The sequence below is a fragment of the Solea solea genome, chromosome 17 (genome assembly GCF_958295425.1).
Source record: "Solea solea chromosome 17, fSolSol10.1, whole genome shotgun sequence".
Classification (NCBI taxonomy): Eukaryota; Metazoa; Chordata; class Actinopteri; order Pleuronectiformes; family Soleidae; genus Solea; species Solea solea.
The window spans coordinates 7372773-7396355 of NC_081150.1; the positions used below are offsets into that span (position 1 = coordinate 7372773).

Genomic DNA, 23583 nt, shown 5'->3' on the forward strand with positions numbered 1-23583 from the left:
GATAAAGTAGTTTTCTTCATTATAGTTTAGCTTTGCTGCACCCTGGCAGTGCACAATGCTGGCAGTAAATAAAATCCTGCTCCATGGACGTTTTACCCGAGTGACCACGAATGCAGCACATTGTGTGTGTGTGTGTGGGGGTGGTCAGTCAGGAAGCAAGCAAGCAAGCACGTGTCCTGCAGTCAGCGGTTTGTTTGTTTTTAATGTCCTGATATTGCAAAGCTGTTTTAACATTTCAACGTTAAGTTTGACTATCTAGAATTTAACGCTACATATATCTGTGATGTGATTTTGATGAGCTGTAATTTCATTGAGATGAGACTAGTATTAATTGTAGTTATCTATATCTATATTGTAGTAGATATCTGTGTCAACTTTTACTGGTAAAAACCACAGTTTCAAATCTGCAATTCAGTCTTTACTATCACTTTTGCCATTCCTGTATATGAGGTTCGTCATTATAGATATCTACAATTCAAGTTCGACTGGAATTAGAGATATCTACAATTCTGTGGCAGTTAATTGTAGATATTCTGACTAGTAAGAATGTCGTCACAGATATCTCCAACTACAATTCATACTAGTCACAATGAAATTACAACTTGTCAAAATGACGTCACATACATCTGTAATAGTAATTCCCAACAGACAAACTTGACGATTAAATATTAAAAATGCCTGCACTGACAAAGCTGCATAGACAAGTTTAACGGTGCTGGTGACGTCACGCGGAGTCAGTCAGTCCTGACAGGAAGCGGCGTCGTGTGTCTGTCAGTTAGCCGAACGTCATGGTGAGCCTGGCTTTGAGTGTTGCGTTCAGGAAACGCCTTAACTTGTTTACATATCGTGTGTCGTGTGTGTTTTACTACTGACAGTGTGGCTTGGAAGATACTCGCCTAATCTAAATGTCGTTTCCTAATTGTAGTTCTTCGAGAAAGTTGCTGTGTCTCCGGCAGCTAACGTTAGCTAATTAGCACGTTATCAAACTTCAGCCGGCAAGTGAAGTCACGTGACCCAATGATTTTCATGATTTACTGAGGACCGAGTCGAGGAGGAGCCGGCCAGTGAACGCACCACTGTACATAAGTTATTTAATGAATTCATTAATAAACAGGGTCGTTTCAGTTTAACATCACAGCAGACGGGTCACAAAGCACACAGACACCAATTATAAGAAAGTATACCTAAAATTTATTTATTATTTATTTTATTTATTTATTTATTTATTTCGGTCATGACATTTAGATCACTCATCACATAACATTGCAGTTCACACAATATACATAACTGAAAGGGAAAGCGGGAGAAGCAAAGCTTAACTAGTCCCGCCCCATTATCATCATACATTTCATTTCCTTTTTTTTTTTTTTTTTTTATTTTGCTTTTTTTTTTTTTTTTTTTTTTAATGACATTTTGACAAAAAAAACATGTTTCAGCATCCGGTAGCACTCAGAGATATAGTCTAGCTCTAGACAGTCAACTCAGACTCCATGTGTGTATGTTCATGTGTCCATGGTGTTCCATCGCGCCGTTGCACCGTTTCCCCCAGTGTCTACAAATTTCTGTCTCTGACCTTTGTCATATTTTCTTTCTGTGTCAGTCTGTATCGATTAATAGTCATCTCTACATACTTCTTTTTAAATACACTCAGTTTTGCTGATTTTTTCATCTCCTCATCCAGATTGTTCCACTGTCTGACCCCAGTGGAACGAATACAGCTCTGATTTGAATTGAGCCCACACTTAACCTTCAAATTATGATTTTATTTTATTTAATAGTTAGTGACAGCCTTTTACAAAAAAAAAACAAATTGTCCAATCTAAGTGTGATGATGCTGTATTGCACAGTTACCACAGTCACAGTGTTCTTACTCTTTTAATGTCTTGTCGTTGGATAAACCTGGAGAGGGATTAAAGGGCAAGATTGCTGACACATTTAAACACTAATTAAAAACAACAATAACCAGAATGTGATTAAGCTGTCAAAACTAAGCAAATTACATCTTTCTAATATTTATTACAGCAAGGAAAGAACATGTGTACTAATTGTTCACTGAATACACATCTCAAGACCGTGTCAAAATATTCTCAACCCTAAATATTATAAACATTAACAGCAAAACAAGAAGATAATACCCTCAAGCTATTCATAACATGTCACCAAACTAGCCACAATACATCTTAACACTCGCCAAAGCTCAAGTTCTTTAAATACTATACTCTGCCTGTGTATCAACCCTGTTGTGGACTTTACTGAGGATAGAACACCTGTTAGAAAAATAAAATATACTACTAAATTGGGCAGACCACTCAGGTTGAATGCTTTGGAAATTAAGTAAGAGATGGCATGTTGTGATGGTCTGGTCTCATGCAGAGGAGAGATAGTGATTATATTGGAAAAAGGATGTTGAGGATAGAGCTGTCAGGCAGGAGGAAAAGAGGAAAACCACAAAGAAGGTTGGTTCATTGATGTTGTGAAAGAGGACATGAGGACAGTTGGTGTAACAGAAAAGGGACACAAGGGAGAGGACATGATGGAGGCAAACGGTCCTCTGTGGCGACCCCTTAATTAATTATGTAAGCTTACACGTTTGTTCTACTTGATAGATGTTGATAAGTGCATTAAAATTTCATTTCGTCAACCTGAAGTTAATTTAACAAAGTTTAGGTTTTTTTTTGTGTATTTTATTTACTGCAGACTCAAAATGCGTGTTGGAGACCATATGTGTGTGGTGCAATAATAGTTAATTTGTGATTAAACATCATATATTTTATCAGATGAAGGGGAAAATAGAAACCTGGGCAAACATATTGAAAAACAATCAGCTGTCCTTATTTCTAAATATTATAGATCGGTCATAGAAAAACACACGAGGTGTAGCTCTAGTTAGAGTAATGCTCTGCAGGGAAACCGTATAAATTCTCCTTCAGTCAAAGGGAAGTGCCGAGTATAACATAGTGCCCCTTTTAGCCGACACGGCTCCAATGCATCACAGCCGGTTGACTGTTAAATATATCAACATTACAGTTGTATATCTTCATACTAACAGTTTCCATTCATGCTACACTGGTTTAAATCATCATGGGTGAGTGTCATGTAGGACGGATTCTTGGAAAGATCAGGCTAAAACTAGGGATGCATGTAATCAGACTTTTTGCTGATGTGCCGATAATTGATACCAGTATTTACGTTTTAATATATTTAATATTTACGTAACAGAGTTCATTAAGTCTCTTCTGTAGTGAAATTAACATCATATTTGCCGATATCCAATAATACATTTTAAAGCCAAATCTATCTACTAAAACATAAGATAATATAACACATAGATCAAATGTTCTGTTAATAGAGTTTTGACTGATAAATACTGTTTGTCAGTCACTATTTCCACAATGTGACTTACTTGCATGTGTCTTGTGTCCTGTTTTCAGATGCTGGCATCAATTAACTTTCATTTCATATCTGAATATTAATAATAACTTTTGTATGTGTGCAGTAGATATTTATGCAGAGGTGTGATATTTTAGTTGAACCTAACATTTGAAGACATTTTTAGGTTCGTATTAAAACTGACGGCGATTATTTGTCGCATGTTTTTGAAGCAGAAAGTTGCTTCAAAGGTCCAGTGTGAAACATGTAGGAGGGTTCGTTGGCAGAAATTGAAGATACTTCTCGTACGGAGGCCACTTTCTTATTACACAAAGGGAGCATTTAGCAGAGGAGTCCTTCATTTGTTTCAGTCTGCAGGCTCACTAATTCTTACACACTGGACCTTCAAATAAGGAAATATACAAACCACATTTTAAAAAGTCTCTCAGGGGAGTATACACTGTATAGAGTAGGCAAATAAAGCCCTCAGGAATTCATTGATTATCAACAATCCCCCTTTCTTAAATAGTGTCTCTTTGTTTCTAATACATTTCAATTTTAAATAATTAACACATAAAGGGGCAGAGCTTGGGTCCCAGACCATTCGTGTCCACTTGTAGCATGTCTATAATCTTTTTGTAACTTTCTCCAGACACATTAAATGCCTGGAATTTAACATTTAAATTGGAGTTTGCAGGCAGTAAATGATGTTGAGTGAAATGTCCCCTGTCACCTAATTTCCTCTGCAATCGGGGTGACAAAGCCCTGGCAAGAGTTTCCCACAGAGCAGTGCTTAACTGGGGCTTTTAAAACATCACATTCCCCCTCATTAGATGTCAGAGTTTTGCAGAGAGATGTTGAGACATGCTTGAGCTGCCGTGTATCGATTGAACTCGTCCAACAGTTTAAGTCCAGAATGTGATGTTTTCTCACTCATCTGTGGGGGTTGACTCAGCAGGGAGAGAGGCTGATTTTGGGACGTGTCCCTGTGGTTGGTTAGAGAGTCAAAGAGGCGTGGCCAAATGACCTGGTGTAAATAACTTGATTGCTTCTCGTGCCTCTGCTGCTTTTCTTGGCAGTAATTTAACATCTCCCAGTACTGGAGTGCAAGAGTTAGAGCTGTGAGCAGTGTAATTAAATAATACAGTAACACATCAGTTGACAAGAACATTTTGTTTTTGTTTGCTGATTCTCTAGAATGAAGATGAAGCCCACTGTGCCACTTCTACTCTTGGTCCTCCTGACTTTCACGAGACTGAGCCGAGCCCAGGTCAGGACGTCTCTTCTGGACTTGACCAACAACATCGGCGGCGTCCTTCCCAGCCTCAGCCGGCCGGCGAACCACAGCCGCATCTTTTATGCTGTGATGTTTGATGCTGGTAGCACAGGAACACGTATCCATGTTTACACCTTCATCCAGAGTGACTCAGGTAATGCTCAGCACCTTCATAGATGATACTTGATATATTCTGTGTGCTAAACAGATTTACGTCTCTCTGCTTTTTAATAGCTGTTGCATATTTTGAAGGGGTTGGATGTTGTATTTTTATTTTTATTTTTTCTTTAGAGAAACTGCCTGTTTTGGACAATGAGATGTTCCACTCCATTAAGCCTGGTTTGTCAGCATATGCTGACTCCCCCGAAATGGTGAGTTCATTGTCAAATCTAATCAATTATATTGAGCCGAAGAGAAACGTTCTGCTGGCTCTGTGTTGTCTTCGGAAACGTAGCCGGTCGTCTCCCTCAGTGGGGAATCACGTTGGTAATGAAAGGGAGTAGGAGGTGAGAAAATCAAAACAGTGTTGTGGGCATTGTCCCGTGTTTTTAAAGGCTGGACACACGGTGAGGTTGCTGTTGAAGGTGGCAAAGAGGACTGTGCCTCGCCTGGAGTGGAAGAGAACTCCTGTGGTCCTCAGAGCCACCGCTGGACTCCGGCTGCTGGCGGCAGAGAAATCTCAGGCTCTTCTGGACCAGGTGAAAATGTGCAAAGACAACAGTATAGTAATACTAATAAGGATAAAGATTAGAACATGTGTATGTGTAAAAGTGTTAAAATCATTCAAGATAATTCAAAATAATCACTGGAAATTAAAGAAGGGGTGAGTTTTAAGAAGAGTACAGTATCACGAGGGAGCTGTTAGGAGCTGCATTATCAGACACTTCACAGGGAAACTTCTTATCCAGAGAAGGAGCAGGATAAAACTGCAGGTGGTAGAAAGACAAGAGGAAAAGTATTGTTATCAGCGTGCAGGCAGCTTAGTGTGGATGGCTCTCATAGAGGGGATAAGATAGTAATGGTTGGCCCTGGGGCACCTTGGAAGATAAATGATACTTTATTAATCCCCCTGGGGGAAATAATTAATCCCTTCAAGTGGAGGGCACCTCTGGATGAGCTGCCATTACAGTAGATCACATTAAAGTCATTGCTCTGCTGCTTCCCTCGCCTCCCCCGTGCTCTCACTCTACTCCTCCTCCCTTCTCCTCTTCCTCCTCAGGTTCAACATGTGTTTGATGAGTCTCCCTTTTTGGTCCCAGACAACAGCGTGACTATAATGAATGGCACTAATGAAGGTACCGCCTGCCCACCTTCTGTCGCGACAAGCCAGATATTTGTCAGTTATTGCAGCCCCTTACGCTCCCCCTGCAGTGCTTTGAAGGAGCCATCGCCGAGGCTTCTGCTCCACTTTTAGTCTGCGCTGCAATTTCTATCTAGAACATTTGTTTACTGCAGACATTTAGCTAAATTGCTGTAGATTATTGCTGTCTTTTTGATGACACTTCCAAAACTCAAATTGCTTTCCATCACCGAGTGGTGGTGACCTTAAAAGACTGTAATTATCCTGGTGGAAAATGTTACTGTCTGTTGTGCCATAGTGTAATTGATTTGTCAGCACTTCAACTTTGTGGAATTATAGCTCTTTACTCGCACACGTGTTTGTGTACACTATAGCCCGTTGTAATTACTGCGAAAATTAGTTATCAGCTTTTCTCAAATGAACTTGTGTGTGGTTCCACCTGAAATGACTGTTTGCCGTGTCTTGGTTTGCTTGTTTACAAATTTTGTGAATGCAGGAATCCTGGCTTGGATGTCTTTGAATTTTCTGACTGGTAAGTGCCGTCTGCGACAACACTGAATATTTGTTTCCTGCTCCCCGAGCTCAGCTACTGTACATGCAAATTTAACCTTGTGTCTAAAATTGTCTTGTGTCTTATTATAGAGGCAGATTGTTCACAGCTGTGATTTCATAGTGGATCTATCTGATCTTTATCTAGCCCTCTGTCACGATTTCATACGTTTGAGTCGTTTGTGTGTGTGTGTGTGTGTGTGCGCGCGTGTCAACAAAGCCTTTTGAAGATACCATCTAAGGTACAACTGATAATCTCCTCTCTGCTGTAGCTGCTGTATAAAGTAAGAACATTTTTTCAGGTCACTTGAACGCACAAACCAAGAAAACGGTGGGAATATTGGATCTGGGAGGTGGATCTACACAGATCACTTTCCTGCCAAAACTACAGGTCTGTTATTATAATTATTTAAACATTTTTGAACGTTAAAGCTGTAGTGCGTAACTGTTAAATTATAACAAATGTCAATATTACACACAAACCATTCAGGACAGATGGATGCTACTGTTACTACTACTAATGTTCTACTCCTAAAACAACCTGGTTCTTCAGCAGTTTGACAATATAAACACTACTTCACCTGCTCCTTAATCAGGTCTGATAGTATTGCTTGACAGAGCCTGTTTTCAGAAGGACGCTGCAAACAAATAACACATTTTTTTCTGTTCAAACAGAGGCAGAGAGATAATAGGCAGTTAATATTAACAACAGCAACAAATCAGCTACGGTTTCTGAACTGTAGCTTTAAGCAATTTATCTTCGTGTTAACAAAAAGAACCATTCTGTCTCATCACTAATCCACTGTGTCCTTCACATTCTATTGTAGAAAACAATTGAAAGTGTTCCCGTCGCTGATTACATCGTCAGCTTTGACATCTTCAACTCAACGTTTCAGTTGTACACTTACAGGTAAAGCATGTGTCAGTGAAACACCTGGAGTCTACATTTGAATTATAATGGCATTTATTTCATCTTTAAATAGTCATAAGTGATATATTTATATATAAATATGTATGTTTACAGTATCTAGAACTGCGGTTCAGTTGCGTGTGATCTTGTTTTAACTGCTCAGGATGTGTTTTTGTTTTGTGTCGTCATTCGTGTTGAAATGATGGGGATATTTTTAGAACGACTGCCTTGTTACGCACACACTCTGTTTCTGGTTGGTTTTCTAACTGCGTAACAACCTTTTTGTCTTCATCTAGTTACCTAGGAAATGGACTGATGGCAGCTCGTCTGGCTACTCTGGGTGCTCTGGGTGCTGAAGGTACGTTACGTTAAGAAAAGCTGCTCCATCGCTGTGAGCTGTGGGTCAGTGTTGCTCATTGTGTGTGTGTGTGTGTGTGTGTGACTGAAGGATAACTGGGACACAAGAGTGAGTCAGTTCGACAAGCGCACCCTCTTTTTGTTATGTTGCTTCCCGTCTAGTTCAGCAAATGCGTAAAGGTTATACAAGAGAAAGATGTGTCTGTGGGATGTATGTCAAGTCCTCCCACTGATAAACAACCCAAGTGATTGCATGAGATGAATCATTGATAGGCTTCAGAGAAAATTGTCTTGGTGACAATCGGGTTTTCAGATCAGTTGTAGACCGTAGTGGCCACTGAGCCTGTGAGGAGATAAAAAAAAAGTCATCTCTGTAATATCTCTCACAGGGTTGGAGTGGCGCATTTTCAAAAGTTCCTGTCTGCCAAAGAAGTTCAGGGATGAATGGAGCTTTGGAGGTCTGATCTATCAAGTGAGCGGTGACCCTGAGGGTAAGAAGAAACCCGAAAATTTGCCCTTTAATTCCCTATGGTTTGAGCAGACATCCAGTGTAAATTAATAGATGAAGTGAGTGATTGTAATTTATTTTGAACGCAGCAAAAAAAAAACAATATTACCCTTAGAGTAAATACTGACACTGAAATGTCCGAAAAGGAGTGGGAAGAAGTATTAACCTATCTAATCCTACCCTTTATTCCAATAAGTATCATTTTTAATATCTTGGACAAGTTCCTTAACTAAGGCATTTCGTCAGTCTTACATATTTGTCAAGCTTTTTTCGTAATTATCATCCAGGACTGAACAATGAATCAAAATCGCAATCCTTTAATCCAAAATCCTTCAGCCCTATTATCATCAAACAACTGTACATAGTAACATAGTAAGCATAACCTACTATAAATGAGATGATGTGACATGTTTTGACCAGAATAAAACATTAAGCGGTGACATTGGCAAACACTTCAAATGACCATCGTTTCAAAATGCTGCCCCGACATAAGAGGCATAATTGATTCCATTTTTCTTTCCTTCCCCAGGTGAGACAGGATTCAAGCTTTGTTATCAAGAAGTACTTAAGGTGGTGAAGGACATTATTCATCAGCCGTATGAGCTGCAAGACAGCAACGTTTTCTATGCATTCTCCTATTACTTTGACAGAGCTGTGGATGCAGGCCTTATCGGTGAGCACACACACACACACACACACTCTGCACTCACCTTACATAATTATATGGAGCCAGCAAGATGTTAATACCCATTCCAGTGCTCGACACAGACGCGCGTCATCTGTGCGTATGTCTCAGTGAATTAATGAGCTCTATGTGTGTCGGTATGAGAGAAACCGCTGCCCTCTGCCTGTCCAAAGTAAACAGGGTTAGGTTTAAACAATTGATGGTTTTCAAAATTAAATTTAAAACAAGGCTATTAGCAAATTGCAAAGGCTGCCGTTTAATTTTATTTATTCAATTTTTTTAAATGGGTGCTGCAACAATTAACTACTAAATGAATTGCCAACAATTGTGATTATCGGTTTATGTAATTTCTGCTTCTTTAATATGATTATGTTCTTTATTATTTGCTCATTGTAGCAGTGGTTTTGTGTGTGGTTCAAACAGCTTTAGTTTGTGGAAAACCTTTTTTGGGAAGCAACGCTCAACATCTGATAAGATTTATGTATTATGAAAATATATTATTGATCATACTTTACAGTATAATACTATGCAAAAGTCTTTGGGCACCACCAGCTGTGTTGTTTTTTATGTCTGGGAAATCATTGGAATTTGAATTGGAATGATGTGACTGAAATGTGGTCTTAAATATTAACAAACTGAGCTGTCGATGAGTTTAACTCAAACAACATTTGTATGTGACGCTCAAGCATGTCTGAAATAGTTAAATACACGTTTTACCTGTAACATTAATTAGGGTTCTACTTCAAGTAGATCACACTAAATATTCAGCACTTAAACCTATAGAAATGCAGACATGTTTCCCATATTTTCCCATATTTTCTGGATGTGTTCAAATAAAATGCTGGATAAACAATTATACTGTATCATCAATATAGTATTACTAAAACAACATATGTAATGGTGGCCTAAGAGAAGTGAGAAATTCACAATTACATGTTTAACCCAATTGATTCAGCCTCAGTTACTATTGTCATAATGTGCATGTAAATGTGCTCTTCTTTTAATGAATAGTATGAGGTTTTAAATGCAACAGTGCTGTTGCAGGTGGGGACCAAGGAGGGAGGCTGGAGGTCAGAGACTTCAAGAAGAGGGCTAAAGAAGGTGAGCTGGGCAAAGCGACGCTCTCTTACTATGGCAGACGTGCAGCTCTCTGTACTTGACACACAGTGTGCATCTCCGTTGTCTGCACTTGCGTCCTCGCTGCTATCTGAAATCCTGCATCATCTCCTCACCCGAATACAGATGACTGATCATCCCAACATGACTCTTCTCTTCTCTGCTCAGTGTGCAATAAGATGACCAAGTATCCTCCCATAAGCCCCTTCCTGTGTATGGACATGGCCTACATCACTTGTCTGCTCAAGGATGGATTTGGCTTTAAGGAGAACACAGTGCTGCAGGTGAGACATTAGTTCACACACACTCACAATCAATGGGCTGTATGGCCTTAAGCCTAATGATGCAAATGAAAGAAACTGGTTGCAAGGCATTAAAAAAAAAAAGAAAATCAACTATCCATGTTCAAAGCTGTATAGCTCAGACTCATGGCGTCACATTAAAGACCAGTTAATGTATGTAGACGAGTAGAGTATTTGTTTTCATTTAAACTGATCCAGCATAAAGAGACAATGACACGTCGTTTATTGACTTGTTCAGACTAAGCCCGTCTGTGTGTGGCTCTGCCACTAAACATTGTCATGTCACCGTCACCCCATAATTTAAGGAGTTGTCTCAATCCAAACATGGCTACCATGGCAACAGCAAGTGCTGTTTAAAATGTACTAACAGCTACATTAGTGCGTCCATTCATTAAATATCCGCGAGTTCATTTAAAAAAAGGGAAATTCTGCACAAAAGTGGTGATGTTTTTTTTTTTTTTTTATTTAATAAATACAAAAGGCATTTGAGTGATTTGGTGTTGGGCTTTGTCCCCCTCTCTTGTAGCTGTCCAAGAAAGTCAACAACGTGGAGGCGAGCTGGGCACTGGGCGCCATGTTTGACCACTTCTACAACCTGAAGATCCACTGAGTAACAGCTGCTGATTTAAGTGGTGCTCATTGACAAACAACATATAATGGTACGAACCTTATCTCACAGTCCCATGCTGCTGCTGCTGCTGCTGCTGCATATGGGCCGAACCAACCTCAGGGGTAATTGCTCATTTCTTTTAAAATGCAATTCATCTCATTATTACAGTGAGCTATAAATGAGAACTGTTTCTTGCACTGGACGTTGACATTTGGAGTGAAAAATGTTACAGACTCAGTTTATGCAGCTTTGATATCAGGGTCATAAACTTGGCTGGTTGTGCTGTGCAAGACCAGTGTTTACAATATGATACACTGTACTTCAGCAGTTTTTAATGGCAAATGTTTTATCATTACTAATAAGGATAATGAGGGCAGCACAGTTTTGGGAAAGAATAAGTGCCTCAGTGTATTTCAACCTCCGACTTCTGTTTACAATTATTATGCAGTATGGTCTTTATATTATCATAAACTTTTTAAAACCCGTCTCAGTGTCTCTTTGGGAGTATTTGTTTTCAAAAACTTGAGGAAAAAGGGTCGTTTGCCCTCTGCCCTGCACACTTTTCAAAATAAAAGCATCATTGGTTGCTAATTACAAATATCTACAGGGGTTAAACTCAGCTGTTAATCTATTTATAGACGCATGTTGAGGTTTAGTCCACTGGGTACAGGTCCAGCAGTGTTTGACATTTGTCACTGCAGACTACAGCAATGCCACCACGTCTTCTCCATATGCATGGCCTTCGGTCGTCATGGTCACCAGCTCGTGTGGCTGAGAGAGGACGACCACCGAGTCTGCCGAGCCTAAGGGGGGGGGGGAGACAACAGCACAAAGGCTAGTTAAGACAGGAAATCACCTGGTGACATGGCTGCTGACCCAACCCTCCCTTTTCAGGACTGTCTGTTTACTTTATTAGGTACACCTGCTCCACAAATATCAGCCAATCACACAGCAGCAACTAAATCCCATTTAGACGTAGTCAAGACGACCTGCTGAAGTTCTAACTGAGCATTAGAATGAAGGGATTTAAGTGACTTAGAATGTGGTTGTTGGTGCCAGCTGGGCTGGTCTTAGTATTTCAGAAACTGCTGATCCACTGGGATTTTATTGCACAAACATCTCTGGGGTTTACAAAAATAGTGCATCAAAAAAAAAGAGAAAATATCCAGTGAGCAGCAGTTGTCGGTGCAAAAAGGAGTCAGAGGAGAATGACCAGAGTGGTTTGAGATAATAGAATAAAAATGCAACAGTAGCTTAACTAAACCATTAAGTCATTCAACCAAGGTATGCAAAACACCATCTCTGGAATAACATGTCAAACTTTGAAGCAGATGAGCTACAACAGCACACCAGGCACTTTGTGTCCTGTGTACCTGATAACAGGTGAGGTGGGTATACGTGCCTGAGTTTCCCCAAACACATACTCAATTAATCCTTTTTAGTTGAAAATAAAAACACTGATGGGAAGTAAAAACAAAAGCAGTGTATAATTAAATGTAAAAGCAGAACAGCTGAACATCCACGACACAAGAAATAAGAGTAATTAACAATAATGCATCTGATTCACCAAAAAATATCACAACTACAGAGGCAGTTTGTCATTCATGACGTCCTGAGCTCATAATGACAGTCTTTAAAGTCCACACAAACAATGCTGAACACTGAAAAGAAACTGAGAGTCACACAAATAGTCATTGAAAAACACTTAACGGGACATTAGCAACACCACAAGCTGACTCAGCAACACTGACGTTAATGGTAAGGTTTCACGGCAAAGTCTTTTTTAAGTCTGGTGTCTCGTCTTTTCTCCGTCACACACGTGTAAACGCCTACCTGGCGATCTTAGCATAGCGTGATGGAGATTCAAGGGTTCCACGGTTGTCGTCATGGTGACCATACTGTCTCCATTCTCACCGTCAGCCTCCAGCAAGCTGCTTTGTGTCAGAGCTTCTCCTGATGGAGGCAAGCAAAGGGGGGAAAAAGAAATCAACACAAGATAAGAAAGATGTGAAGAATGACACACACTTGATTTTGATATGAGCCAACATCAGAGTTTGAAGTTGGTTTTGAATCTTTAATTAACAATCACATCTAGAAATGTGCATTATTATTACTACTTTCTGACCTGTTTTTGTGAGTTCTTTGGGTTTAAGGAGTCTAGGTGGCTAGTCTACCGATCCCATTGGTCTATTTAACAAGGAAACATGAAGTCTGTAATGTATAAATAACACAGAAACTACCCCTCTGCTGAAGAGCTGAATCTTCCTTTGCTCTGCTTAACAAAAGACCAGCCTCTTTGGGGAGGATGACCCGAATAAATCAGCTGTTTATAATTAGAGCTTTGGCAGCGTTTCCTTTTTCAGCAGCGGTGCTTTCCTGCTGTTACACAGAAGTGACGAGGAGGCAAAACACTGTCCGCTCTTGTTCCACTCAGCATCGCAAACTAAACACAAGACTAATTTAAACTGATTTGGACCACATGTTGGAATTAAAGAGGTCATTAAAATGTTTTTAACCTGAAGAGATGCCGAAACTGGAAGTAAGACAAGACTAGCAACTTGTTTATCTCGGCGTGTTGTGAGGTGAAGGCAAGAAAAAAAAAGAAAAACACATGTAAATAAAGCAAGATAAAGCTTGAGGACATGAGTTTGAATTGTTGTGCCACTTAATCTTGTCAATTACACACTTTCCAGATAAATCTGACCCTGGGAAAAGAAACCTTACAGGATGGCTTCTGCATCTCTCTGCTTTCCCAAAGATATGAGCAGTCTAACACGACTCCGCTGCTGGCCCTGAAAATAATAGATCGTTCACATTTTTGCTCAAAGTCATTAATAATTTAAGAAATGTTCCTAAAGGTAAGTATGCAACATTTTAAAATGTATGGACTGCTTAAAGCTAGATAATAATAATCCGTGGATTAGCATATTCCTACTGTGAGTGTGTGTGTTCTTGTACTTCTAACAGTGTGAGAACCAACATGACCATGAGCTCTTACAACATGACAACAGTTCCTGCCACTTAGATTACTCTTTAAAAGAACAGTAAGCGGGATTTTTTTTTCTTGGGTGTATTGATGAATAAATCAATAAGAACCCTTCAGCATTATGGAAATCAAGTGATCTGACAGAACAACACCTCTGCAGCTTTACAACTAAATCTGCAGTGTGACAGGAAGCTTTGACCCATCTGATCACGGGGAGGTTCAAAGAGCAGGTGCTTTTGTTTGTGAATCCACTACATCTACTGTACTCTGAATACAGCAGTGTCCTTAACAGTGCTGGAAAGCTACCAAACAGTTCATCAGCTGCAAAGAAACCTAAAAAATATATAATAAAATGTGTCAACATCTGACAGAGACTGATTTCATTTGTCGCGTTTATGAAATGAAGCGGGTCTGTCCATACTTTTAAATCACTTGTTGATGACATTAAACAATTAACTTTATTCCCCATTGATCCTGCTATTCCCCCCTATACACGTTTGGGTAAGGGAGTAGGGAAAGTATGTGTGTGTTGTGGGGACCTATACGTGTTTACACAGTCACATTATGGGGACTCGTCTTCTTTATAGAGACACAAAGTCCCCATAGTGTGAATTATTACACTGTGCGTGAGTCTCTCCAGGAAATGAATGAATCAATGTGATGTCCTCTGAAGTCATGGAAACCACACTGTGTGCATGTGTACATGTCTGGAGTAGGCTATAAGAAGGTTTTCACTCAAAACTATTGTTGTGAGGACATTATGGTTTGTTCTCATAACTTTAAAGGGCTTATTGAGGGTAAAGCCTTGGTTTTAGTGTTAGGGTTAAAATAAGGGTTAAGGATTAGTATAAGGGGCGAGTGAATACATTATGCCTGAATGAATGTTCCACTAAGAATCTTGTACAATAAAGTTTAAGTTTGTGTGTGTTTGTTACCTCTTTACAACACTTTCTGGCATAAACACTGACCTTGTCAGGAAATTGTTGTTTCTCATTAAACTACTTTTTTGAATGTAAGAAAACAACTCTAGGAGAGAATCTACTTCCAGTTTCCACAGGCATGTGCATGCCCACTGCACCTGAATAGTCATATGACAGACATTGTTTGTATGAATGACTGTGTAAGACTTCTGATATGGAGCTAAAAACACAAAATTTAAAATTTAAAGAAAGACTATGGCTGTAGCCAGAGACTGACCCGTTTCTCTGCTGTCACTGCCGAGTCCCTCCTCTCCATGTCTCTTCCTCATGTGGACGTTTCTGCTGCCGGACTGAGAGAACGTCTTCCCACAGATTCCACAGTGATGAGGCTTCTCACCTGAGAAACACACACACACAGAAGGGATGTGCTATGTTCAGGTCGCCTCTGAACTTAAAGAGGATGCATCTCTTTAAGGCACATCATGTTGTACGGTATCTGTTGCACACTAATTACTAAAAAAGGTGGCCAGCTGTACTCTGTGTGCCACTCACCAGAATGTACGAGCATGTGTTTCCGTAGACTGGAATACTCTGCAAAGGATCGCCCGCAGCCATCTGCTTCACACAGAAAAGGTTTCTCCCCTGGAAACAGCCAACACCCAAATGAACACACACAATCTATAATATAAAAACTTAATGATGCAAATTTATTACAGCAGAACTGCACCATCGTAGCTGGTGTGAAAATGTTAGAAAGGCAGCAGTTTTCGTTTTTGTTTATAAAAGATCTTGGTGATAGCGGAGCTTACTTTGACGCATGAGAATATAAAATATGTAATATAAGTAGATATCATGGCTCATAAAGAGCTGTCCTAGCAGACGTATGGGCAAAACACTACAATGGAACTGGTCTGATAACTGGTCCCTGGGTAGAAGAAGACTGTGGAACGGGCCATCAAAAAAACTTAATGTCACCTGAATAAAATATGACAGAGTACTGTTACTTTCCAGCAGTGAAATGGAGGCGCCAGTGATGCTGACTCCTCAAATCTCCAGCCTTGACTGCACCAAGGAAGCATTAAATGAGCAGAGTCAAATGGCCTGAGTTATTGCCTCTCCCGTGATCATGCTTCTTATACACAGCATCATCCCGCTTTCCCCCACCTGTGTGTATGCGCCTGTGGTTCTTCAAGTTTCCAGCGGTGGTGAACTTTTTGCCACAGTTCTTCTCCTTGCAGATGAAGGGCTTCTCGCCGTTGTGCGTCCTCATGTGAACCTGCAGCCTCTGCAGCACGTAGAAACTCTTCCCGCAGCCTTCCGCGCCGCACCTGAACATTCGGTCATTCCTGGGAGCCGAGATAAACCAAAAAAAACCAACACAAATGTCTGTGTTTCCTCTGCACATGTTTCATTTGCAACAGCCCACAGCAATGTCAGACAGGGCAACCACAAATAGATTCCCTACCCTGATGTCAACAGCGCTCCTGCAGCACAAGTACACGCTTCTGTCTAACAGCTCAGCTATGTTTCTCCTCCGTCTGACTGCCTCCATCACAAACAATCAGTGGGAAGCAGCAGCTATAACTGCTATAAGTAAAAGTTTTCAATTTGCAATTTTCATTGTGGAAGTTAATTAAATAACACTTTTTTCTCTTGAACACCTTCTTAAAATAAATCTGTGTTTTTTTTGATGTATGCAGGCTTACAGTATAAATATGTGGGGACATTTTGGCTGGTCCTCACATGCTGTACAAGGATGTGTGTTTGTGTTACCTGTGTGTTTTCAGGTGATATTTGAGATGAGCCGGCCAGGTGAACGTCCTGCAGCAGCCCTCAAATGAGCAGCGGAGGATTTGTTTGGAGAGGGGGCGGTTGGTCCGAGGAGGCAGGGGCTCCCGCTGGTCCCCGTCTGCCGTCAATCTGTGTGTGTGGTCACCTAGGCAACCGGAAGAGTAAAATGAGCGAGGCCACGCAGAAAACAATCCAGGAGTTCCAGGTGGCCTGCCTCTGGAGCCTGGCTGCATAAAAGCTAATCATCAGGTATGGACCGAGAACTGCTGAACTTTCACAGCCAGAAGAAAAGCAACACAAAGCTGAATGCAATCACTCTCTTTTAACCTGCAAGGACTGGCTTGAAATGCCTTTAACAGTTCCAATTTTGTTTCGAGCATGTCTGCAGTAACATGGTTCTAACTGATTCACCAGTGCTGAAGGAAACTTGGTTAATCTAATGCAAGCCAGCAGGAGGGAAGCAATTACAGTGACTCAAGCAGGAGTTTCGGTCTCAGACTGAAACCAGTTTCTGCCTGATGCAGACATTTAATTTAACAATGCATAAAGTATTTTAAGCATTTTATTTCCTCCCTAAAGTCTGCTCCTCGAGTTGAGAATGAGCTGAGAGGGAAGAAGAAAAAAAGGTCCTTTTTCCTCACTACTCTTATTTGACCTTAATTTACCTTGACCTCAATATAATGAGGTCAAGGATAAATGTGAGGAAATCACATGGTGACAGAAAAAGAACACATGTCTAATGGTCCACTTCAACATGAAATGGGCTGCATTATTACACAGGGTTGGTCCGAAACACTTCTGAGTTCTGAATATTCCTTTAACAAAGAAATAACAAGGGGAAAAATGACAGATGACGTGAAAATAAAGGTGAACAAGATGAACACAATTTCAGATATTCAACAAATGTTTGATGGAATGAATATATACAGTGACTGTGAAAGGCACAACAGATCACAGCATTGCCATACTCATGCAAACAGTCAGTGAGCTCATGATCCCAGTGGATGGAGATACTGGCATCCTTGATGTGACCACTGCCAGCAGCATATAAATGTGTCACCGCAGGATAAAATAAATCAATCAGGACAACTCTGTATTGATTTGCAGTGGCTTGTCCCTGTTGGGGGACAAGTGGACACAAACCAAGGAAGTAAAATGTGGCTCACAGCATAAAAAGTCCCCTCATCGCAGGAGTCAAGCATTCAGGTCCACACTGTTCTCATGCCATGAGACACACACACTTGCTTACATGTCCATGACATGATGAAGAATGACTCATGCAAACCTTAACCTCCCTCTCTACCAAACAGTTACAGACTGTTGACTTTCTCAGTAACCCAGGAAAGAGGTGCTCTTATCAGTAAAAGACTTTCTGTCTGGAGTGAAAGATTCATTGTTTTTTTTTAAACACATAAATGTTAAATGACAAAAGCACAACAATACTACAAATAAGAATTTAAGAAAAACAGAACCAGGTTGGGATAAAAGAAAAAGTCAACTGAGGACAAATAAGAAAGAGAAATCTTTGCTTTCATATTCTCACTTTTTATAACCAGGACCTGAAGCTGCAATTTGACTCAGAAGAGTTTCAAAGATCAGAAATGTCATGGCTGAACTCTTCATCTACAGGACCTCCTGTGGAGTGAACTTAAAATAAGTGGTGAAGTACTCCTAAAGCTTTCTGCGTTGGTGTTTGCTGTGGCAACATCGTCTCCGTCTTAGATCAGATTAAAGCTATCTGTGCTCAGGTGATTTGAACTGAGTTGAAGGTGTGGGTACTTCTCACTAAGTTACCATCATTAAAGTTACCGATGTGATTCTGATGTGATGAAATATGTGTCAGATTATTTTGACGCCAGAGGATGAGTCCTATGCACAGCTGCCATTTTCACTTGTTTTAGCAGGAGAAGCAAATGTGTTACTGATAAGATAAAGTAATCCTTTGTTAGCCCGACAATGGGGAAATCACATTAACAATGGCTCTGTTCAGTTTATGAAAGTCAGAACAGAGTGATGGTGACACCGCATGTAGCCTGAAAGTGGCAAAGCTAAATGGAACACAGCCATTATTGATTTCTGTACACCTGTAATTGCCCTTGTTTGACCTGCCAAAATGGCTGCTGAGCAAAGGGCCCACTGTGTCCATGAGAGAACAATATTTTCATTTCTTATGTGTGAGGGAGGCTAATTAACCTACACAGTTCAAAATCAAAAACTTTGGTGAACAGCTATCAGGGCTATTTCTGAGCAGCTATGATTAAAAAAATGTATTGTATGAATGAATGAATGAATGAATGAATGAATGTGGTATTTTAAGAATTAGCTTCTTTGTTACAGTGTTTCTTAAACTTTTTAATCAGTGTTTTTTTTTTTTTTTTAAAGATGACACACCATTGTTTCCTGTCATTGTGCTTACCCAACTGTCTGCTGGGTATTGATTCATATTTAGCATGCAGAAATGACAGTGGTACGCTGGCAACAAAGTGATTATGTTGCTATTCTATTATCATTCATATAGCACTGTTCCTGCTACTTGATCACTTGACCACCTACGTCCCGTCTTCGGTTACAGCTCATCTAACCTGAGTCTGTTCTTCTAATGGATGCAGCCTCACAGCTCCTCTCAAGTCTGCATTAGCCATATAAATGTACATTACATCGTCAGACCCAGAGCACCAATATGTACTGACTGAAGAATGATTAATGTTCCACCAAACTGTGACGTTTATGTATAAAGCGGATAGTTGCAACCAGACTTGTAAATCCCTTTTGACAAAGCTACAAAATGATTTTGATTTAGAGGAATAAGACGAGAAGTGTTAACAGAGTTTCCGTGAGAACTGATTACACTGCATTTTCTCTCATTGCTGACCTTGTTTTTTCTTCTTTGTCTGCCTGCAGTAAGTAGTTATCTAAGCACAGAAAATACACTGCTTACCAGAAACAGGATTCATTTTCATTGTTCTCCCCATACTCTTTTTCTAAAACATGAAATTGTTCCATCACAGACGATGACTATTACAGTAACGTAGCGTAATACTGTTTTAGGAGTAACTTATTTAGCTTTGCTTTCCAGCGTGAAAGTCATCTATAAGCATCTCTGTATGTGCTAATAAGACAATGTGACTTTACCGTTACTGACACTTGAAGCTCTGGCATCCTGGCTGGCCTTGGCATCTCTCGCAAGCTGTGCCCTCGTAGCAGCAATCAGGCTGTCATGTGCCAGCTCCTGTACTCGCAGATACCAGGGAGCACTGCCATCTATCCCGTAGTCCCCCGATGAGACCCCCTCATCGTCATCCTCCCCAGTGCCATCTGCGGCAAAGATCAGGGACTCTGAGGAGGCTGTGATGCCTCAGAAGGAAGAAAAGGCAGAGGCAGGAAATTAGATATTCAAGGAAAAATAAAAACTCTGCAAGATCATCAATGGCGTGAGCCCCTCAAGGTGACATTTCTAAATTAAAACATTATTGTCAACAACTGATGCTCTTCACCCTGAAAGACTGAGAGACGAGTGGAAAACAGACCCACAAATATTCACAGAAAAACACTCTCTAATTCAGGATTTCAGAGTAACGCAACACAAAAATGTTTCTGTCTGCAACAAAGTCTTTTCTATGCTCCACATAACTCCCAACACACAAAAAGGTTCATGTCAAGAGACGAAAATTAATTTTTTTCTCTCCTGCCAGAGGCTCATAAACCACGAGAATGTGCCTGCCAAGGATCATTTCTTCCAGCCAAAATAATTCACTTTTTCTTCCATGAAAATGTGTCACTCCATTTCTTTTTAGTGCAGCGTGAAGAATCAGGTAGCAGAGCAAGACACAGAGTACGGGCACAAGATTAGATTTTGCTCACTTTTATTACAATTCATCAGAACACAATTCATCACTGTGACTCATCACAATGGAATAACATCAGGTTTCTGCTTAGACTGCTGCAGACTTGTTTTCATTATCATTTCATATTTCACTTAGTTTTACAGTTTTTTTTTTCATTTGAGCTAGAAAACATATTGTTACTTAAAATCTGAATCTAAATCTAAATCTTATACTTTATTAATCCCCTTAGGGAAATTATTTACTTATATACTTGCTTCCAAAATAAATAGATGCACAAGAGAAAAAGAGTTCCAGAGTATAAATATATATATATATATATAAATACAAAAATACTGTTGTTATTAGTGCTTGGTAGGTGGGATTGTCAGACTGGTGTTTCTTTACCTTTTGCCAAATTCAGCAGGACGTAGGAAGTGCCGTCTGACTGTTGTAAATCATGGAGGATGTGCGGAGGGCTAGGTGAGGCCCGTGAATGAGAGTGTGCCTGGATCACGAGGGGGTTTCTCTCTGACACACCTCCGAACTCTGACAGGGAAGGAGACCTCTCAGGCTCATGACTCAGGCCTCCATCTGGGAACAGAATTAGAGTTTGTTGGTGTATCACCTGACAAACTAGTGCATTGTATTTGCAAACAGTTCTTCAAATGTGGGTGATGATTTATGTGGAGCTGGAGTTGGTTCATATTTTCTTTCTATTTGGTGTTTTCTAACAGAAATTAGCATGAAAGGGACATGATTCCCTTTCATGCTAATTTCCGTCAAAAGGAATGGAACGTAAACAAAGTAGATTCTGAAAATGCCTTTGATACTTTTGATAAGATGCACAAAAGGAGTTGAAAAGTGTAAACAACCAGATGTTTGCTTCAAGTGTCATGTTTTTTCTTGCAGTGACATGAAGCAGAGTCTTGGAGTGCACAACATTCTGTGAGTGACTCAAATCCCCACCCTTGTTTGTTTCCTGACTCTGAAGACATTAGAGACTTTTCCAGTTAGACTACACTTGATGTCAGGATCTTTGCTGTTTTATTTTCCTTATAAGAACCTTTTTTTTTGGCTGAAAAGTGAAGATTGTAAACGATTCATGATGTAAGATTGTTGGACTTGGGTGAAGCATTGGCAAAGTGATCACTTTACAAACTTCAGTTTCCAGACAATAACGTATATTTTTAAACATATTCTTAAGAGATTGTAGAATTATAAAAGAGTAGAATTTACTTTGTCTAGCCTTTTTTAATCAGCTAAAAATCTGTTTTTTCACAGCCCTGTTATCAGTGTTATCAGATTGTTTAGATCCCAGGCTGGATCCCAGGCTGGATCACGGAAACAGCAGTGGGCTCAGCAAGTCAGTGTTGATTAATTGACATTAATCGACTACTAAATTAACCATCAACTATTGAGTTTGAGTGTTTTTTTTTGTCTTCAAAGAATTAAAACAAGTATTTCTGATTTTTCAGCTTCTTAAATGTGAATATTTTCTGGTTTCTTTGCTCCATATAACAAATAAATCATTGAAACTTAATCAATTTGGGTTGTGGACAAAACAAGGCATTTGAGAACATCATCATTACAAGGTTTGGGAAAACTAAATCAACATTTTTTGACATTAGTGACAAATAAAAAAGGATAGTTGCAGCCCCATCTGCCAGTACCTTGTACAACCACACTACAGTCTAACTCTAGTTTTGACACATTTCGTGAAGATGACAGTGCTTGTATGAGAGAGTAGCTGCTGACCTGTGAGCTCCAGCGGGCTGCACAGTGAGTTCTGAGCTGGAGTCAGTAGAGGCAGACATGAGTGTTTGGACTCAGAGTCTTCCAGACCCTGAACAAATGGGATGGACGCGTTCTGAACAAACTGCACCAGCAGCTGAGAGGAGAAACACTCAGTAAGATATAAAACATGCCATATTCAGTGCTGTGTGTCACAACAGCCATCTGGAGCATGGACGTGAGGGTTACCTCTGGTTTGGAGTCAAGCTCATCTGAAAGCATTGGTCACCCTGTGTGCAACCTGTGGCAGAACAGGAAAACACCATTTCCATCATCATGCAACCAAACGTGCTACGATTGAAATCTAATGAAAACGCGACTCACCTCAAACTTGAGCCGCTTAAGTGGATGATTTTAAGTGAGTCAGACACTCAAGTAGCAGCAGCAGGTCATCTTCGAGTCGACACCATCACATAAGCTCTTGTGGTCAAACAATGTCAAGCTGTCAAGCACAGAATTCGATGTTCTCAGCTTTTGAGCAAGTTGATAACAAGCACTATCCGGTGAAACAGTATAGTTAATTGTAGCTACAGCTAAGTTCAGGTGAGCCAAACACAAACAGTGAAGATAACACACTATCATCTCAACTTAGCTAGCAGGGTTAGCACTTACCAAAACTAGCTACCGGGGCTAACAACACAGTTAATATCAGATACCGGTTCTAAAGTCTTACCCCTGACGGTACAATTAGCACGGTTTCAACCACAATACATTCCCTGTAACAAGAAACGAATTCAGTTACCTCGTATTGGTGGCGAAAGTGGGATTCAGTGTGAGAAGAGTCAGCTTAATAACAGTCACAAAACAGAGTGGGAGAAGAGGTTTGTGCTACGGAAACACGGATGGAACAATTTTAGGACATTTCCGCGTTGCCCGCAATAGAATCCCACATCAACGACGCCACCCAGTGTTCGGGGCTGTAAACTACACCTTAACGCAAAGAAAGTCACATGGAAATATGCCATGTAATTCATGGAAGTAAAACACATTTACTAAAGTTACTGAAGGGACTACAAGACAACGGACACAAGAGGTCGGGCTGAAACTGCATCGGAGTAGTAGCACTAGTAGTACTAGTAGTAGAAATTGTACTTCAGCTACTGTTATTGTTTTATGAAAAAACAAGGAAATCACAGAGCTGAATCAGCACAATGCATTAATTAAATTATTACATATAACATAATTACCATAAGTCCCTTAAGACTCACTGCAAGTTATTTCACTGACTACCTTACAGTAACTGGTGCATTGTCTGTTAATACACAAATACAATCTAAAACATGTATATA

At 40.1% G+C, this 23583-nt stretch overlaps 2 protein-coding genes across 6 annotated transcripts; one reads left to right on the forward strand and one right to left on the reverse strand.

Annotated features, from left to right (window-relative positions):
* The first annotated feature begins 156 nt into the window (after window positions 1-156).
* Window positions 157-11467, forward strand: LOC131443884 (ectonucleoside triphosphate diphosphohydrolase 5-like). Of its 3 annotated transcripts, none has more exons than XM_058613946.1 (14): window positions 157-188; window positions 4567-4799; window positions 4937-5016; window positions 5200-5343; window positions 5865-5940; window positions 6442-6477; window positions 6797-6885; window positions 7322-7404; window positions 7701-7762; window positions 8151-8252; window positions 8799-8942; window positions 9999-10055; window positions 10239-10354; window positions 10899-11467. In XM_058613946.1, the coding sequence occupies exons 2-14, from the start codon at window positions 4568-4570 to the stop codon at window positions 10980-10982; spliced, it is 1305 nt and encodes a 434-aa protein (XP_058469929.1). In that variant the 5' UTR covers window positions 157-188; window position 4567; the 3' UTR covers window positions 10983-11467. The 3 variants fall into 3 exon arrangements, with proteins under 3 accessions (XP_058469929.1, XP_058469930.1, XP_058469928.1); XM_058613945.1 differs by lacking the exon at window positions 157-188 and adding an exon at window positions 359-791; XM_058613947.1 differs by lacking the exons at window positions 157-188; window positions 10899-11467 and adding an exon at window positions 354-791 and having other exon boundaries at window positions 10197-10318.
* znf410 (zinc finger protein 410) lies at window positions 11446-23177 on the reverse strand. 3 transcript variants are annotated; one of them, XM_058613944.1, is made up of 12 exons: window positions 23037-23177; window positions 22619-22736; window positions 22484-22535; window positions 22259-22391; window positions 20909-21094; window positions 19812-20024; window positions 16662-16824; window positions 16053-16234; window positions 15441-15530; window positions 15166-15285; window positions 12816-12935; window positions 11446-11785 (listed from the first exon to the last, which is right to left on the reverse strand). In XM_058613944.1, exons 3-12 carry the CDS (start codon window positions 22514-22516, stop codon window positions 11685-11687), a joined length of 1341 nt encoding a protein of 446 aa, XP_058469927.1. In that variant the 5' UTR covers window positions 22517-22535; window positions 22619-22736; window positions 23037-23177; the 3' UTR covers window positions 11446-11684. The 3 variants fall into 3 exon arrangements, with proteins under 3 accessions (XP_058469927.1, XP_058469924.1, XP_058469926.1); XM_058613941.1 differs by having other exon boundaries at window positions 19812-20033; XM_058613943.1 differs by having other exon boundaries at window positions 19812-20033; window positions 22619-22714; window positions 23037-23136.
* Between the last annotated feature and the right edge of the window lie 406 nt (window positions 23178-23583).

Coding starts and splice junctions, on each gene's coding strand:
- LOC131443884 (XM_058613946.1), top strand. CDS start 4,568: ATGAAGATGAAGCCCACTGTGCCACTTCTACTCTTGGTCCTCCTGACT. Junction 5,017..5,199: donor ATGCTGACTCCCCCGAAATG/GTGAGTTCATTG, acceptor GTGTTTTTAAAG/GCTGGACACACGGTGAGGTT. Junction 5,941..6,441: donor AATGAATGGCACTAATGAAG/GTACCGCCTGCC, acceptor TTGTGAATGCAG/GAATCCTGGCTTGGATGTCT.
- znf410 (XM_058613941.1), bottom strand. CDS start 22,516: ATGCTTTCAGATGAGCTTGACTCCAAACCAGAG. Junction 21,095..22,258: donor CAGCCCGCTGGAGCTCACAG/GTCAGCAGCTAC, acceptor TTCTGTTCCCAG/ATGGAGGCCTGAGTCATGAG. Junction 16,825..19,811: donor AGCTTCAAGTGTCAGTAACG/GTAAAGTCACAT, acceptor CCGGTTGCCTAG/GTGACCACACACACAGATTG.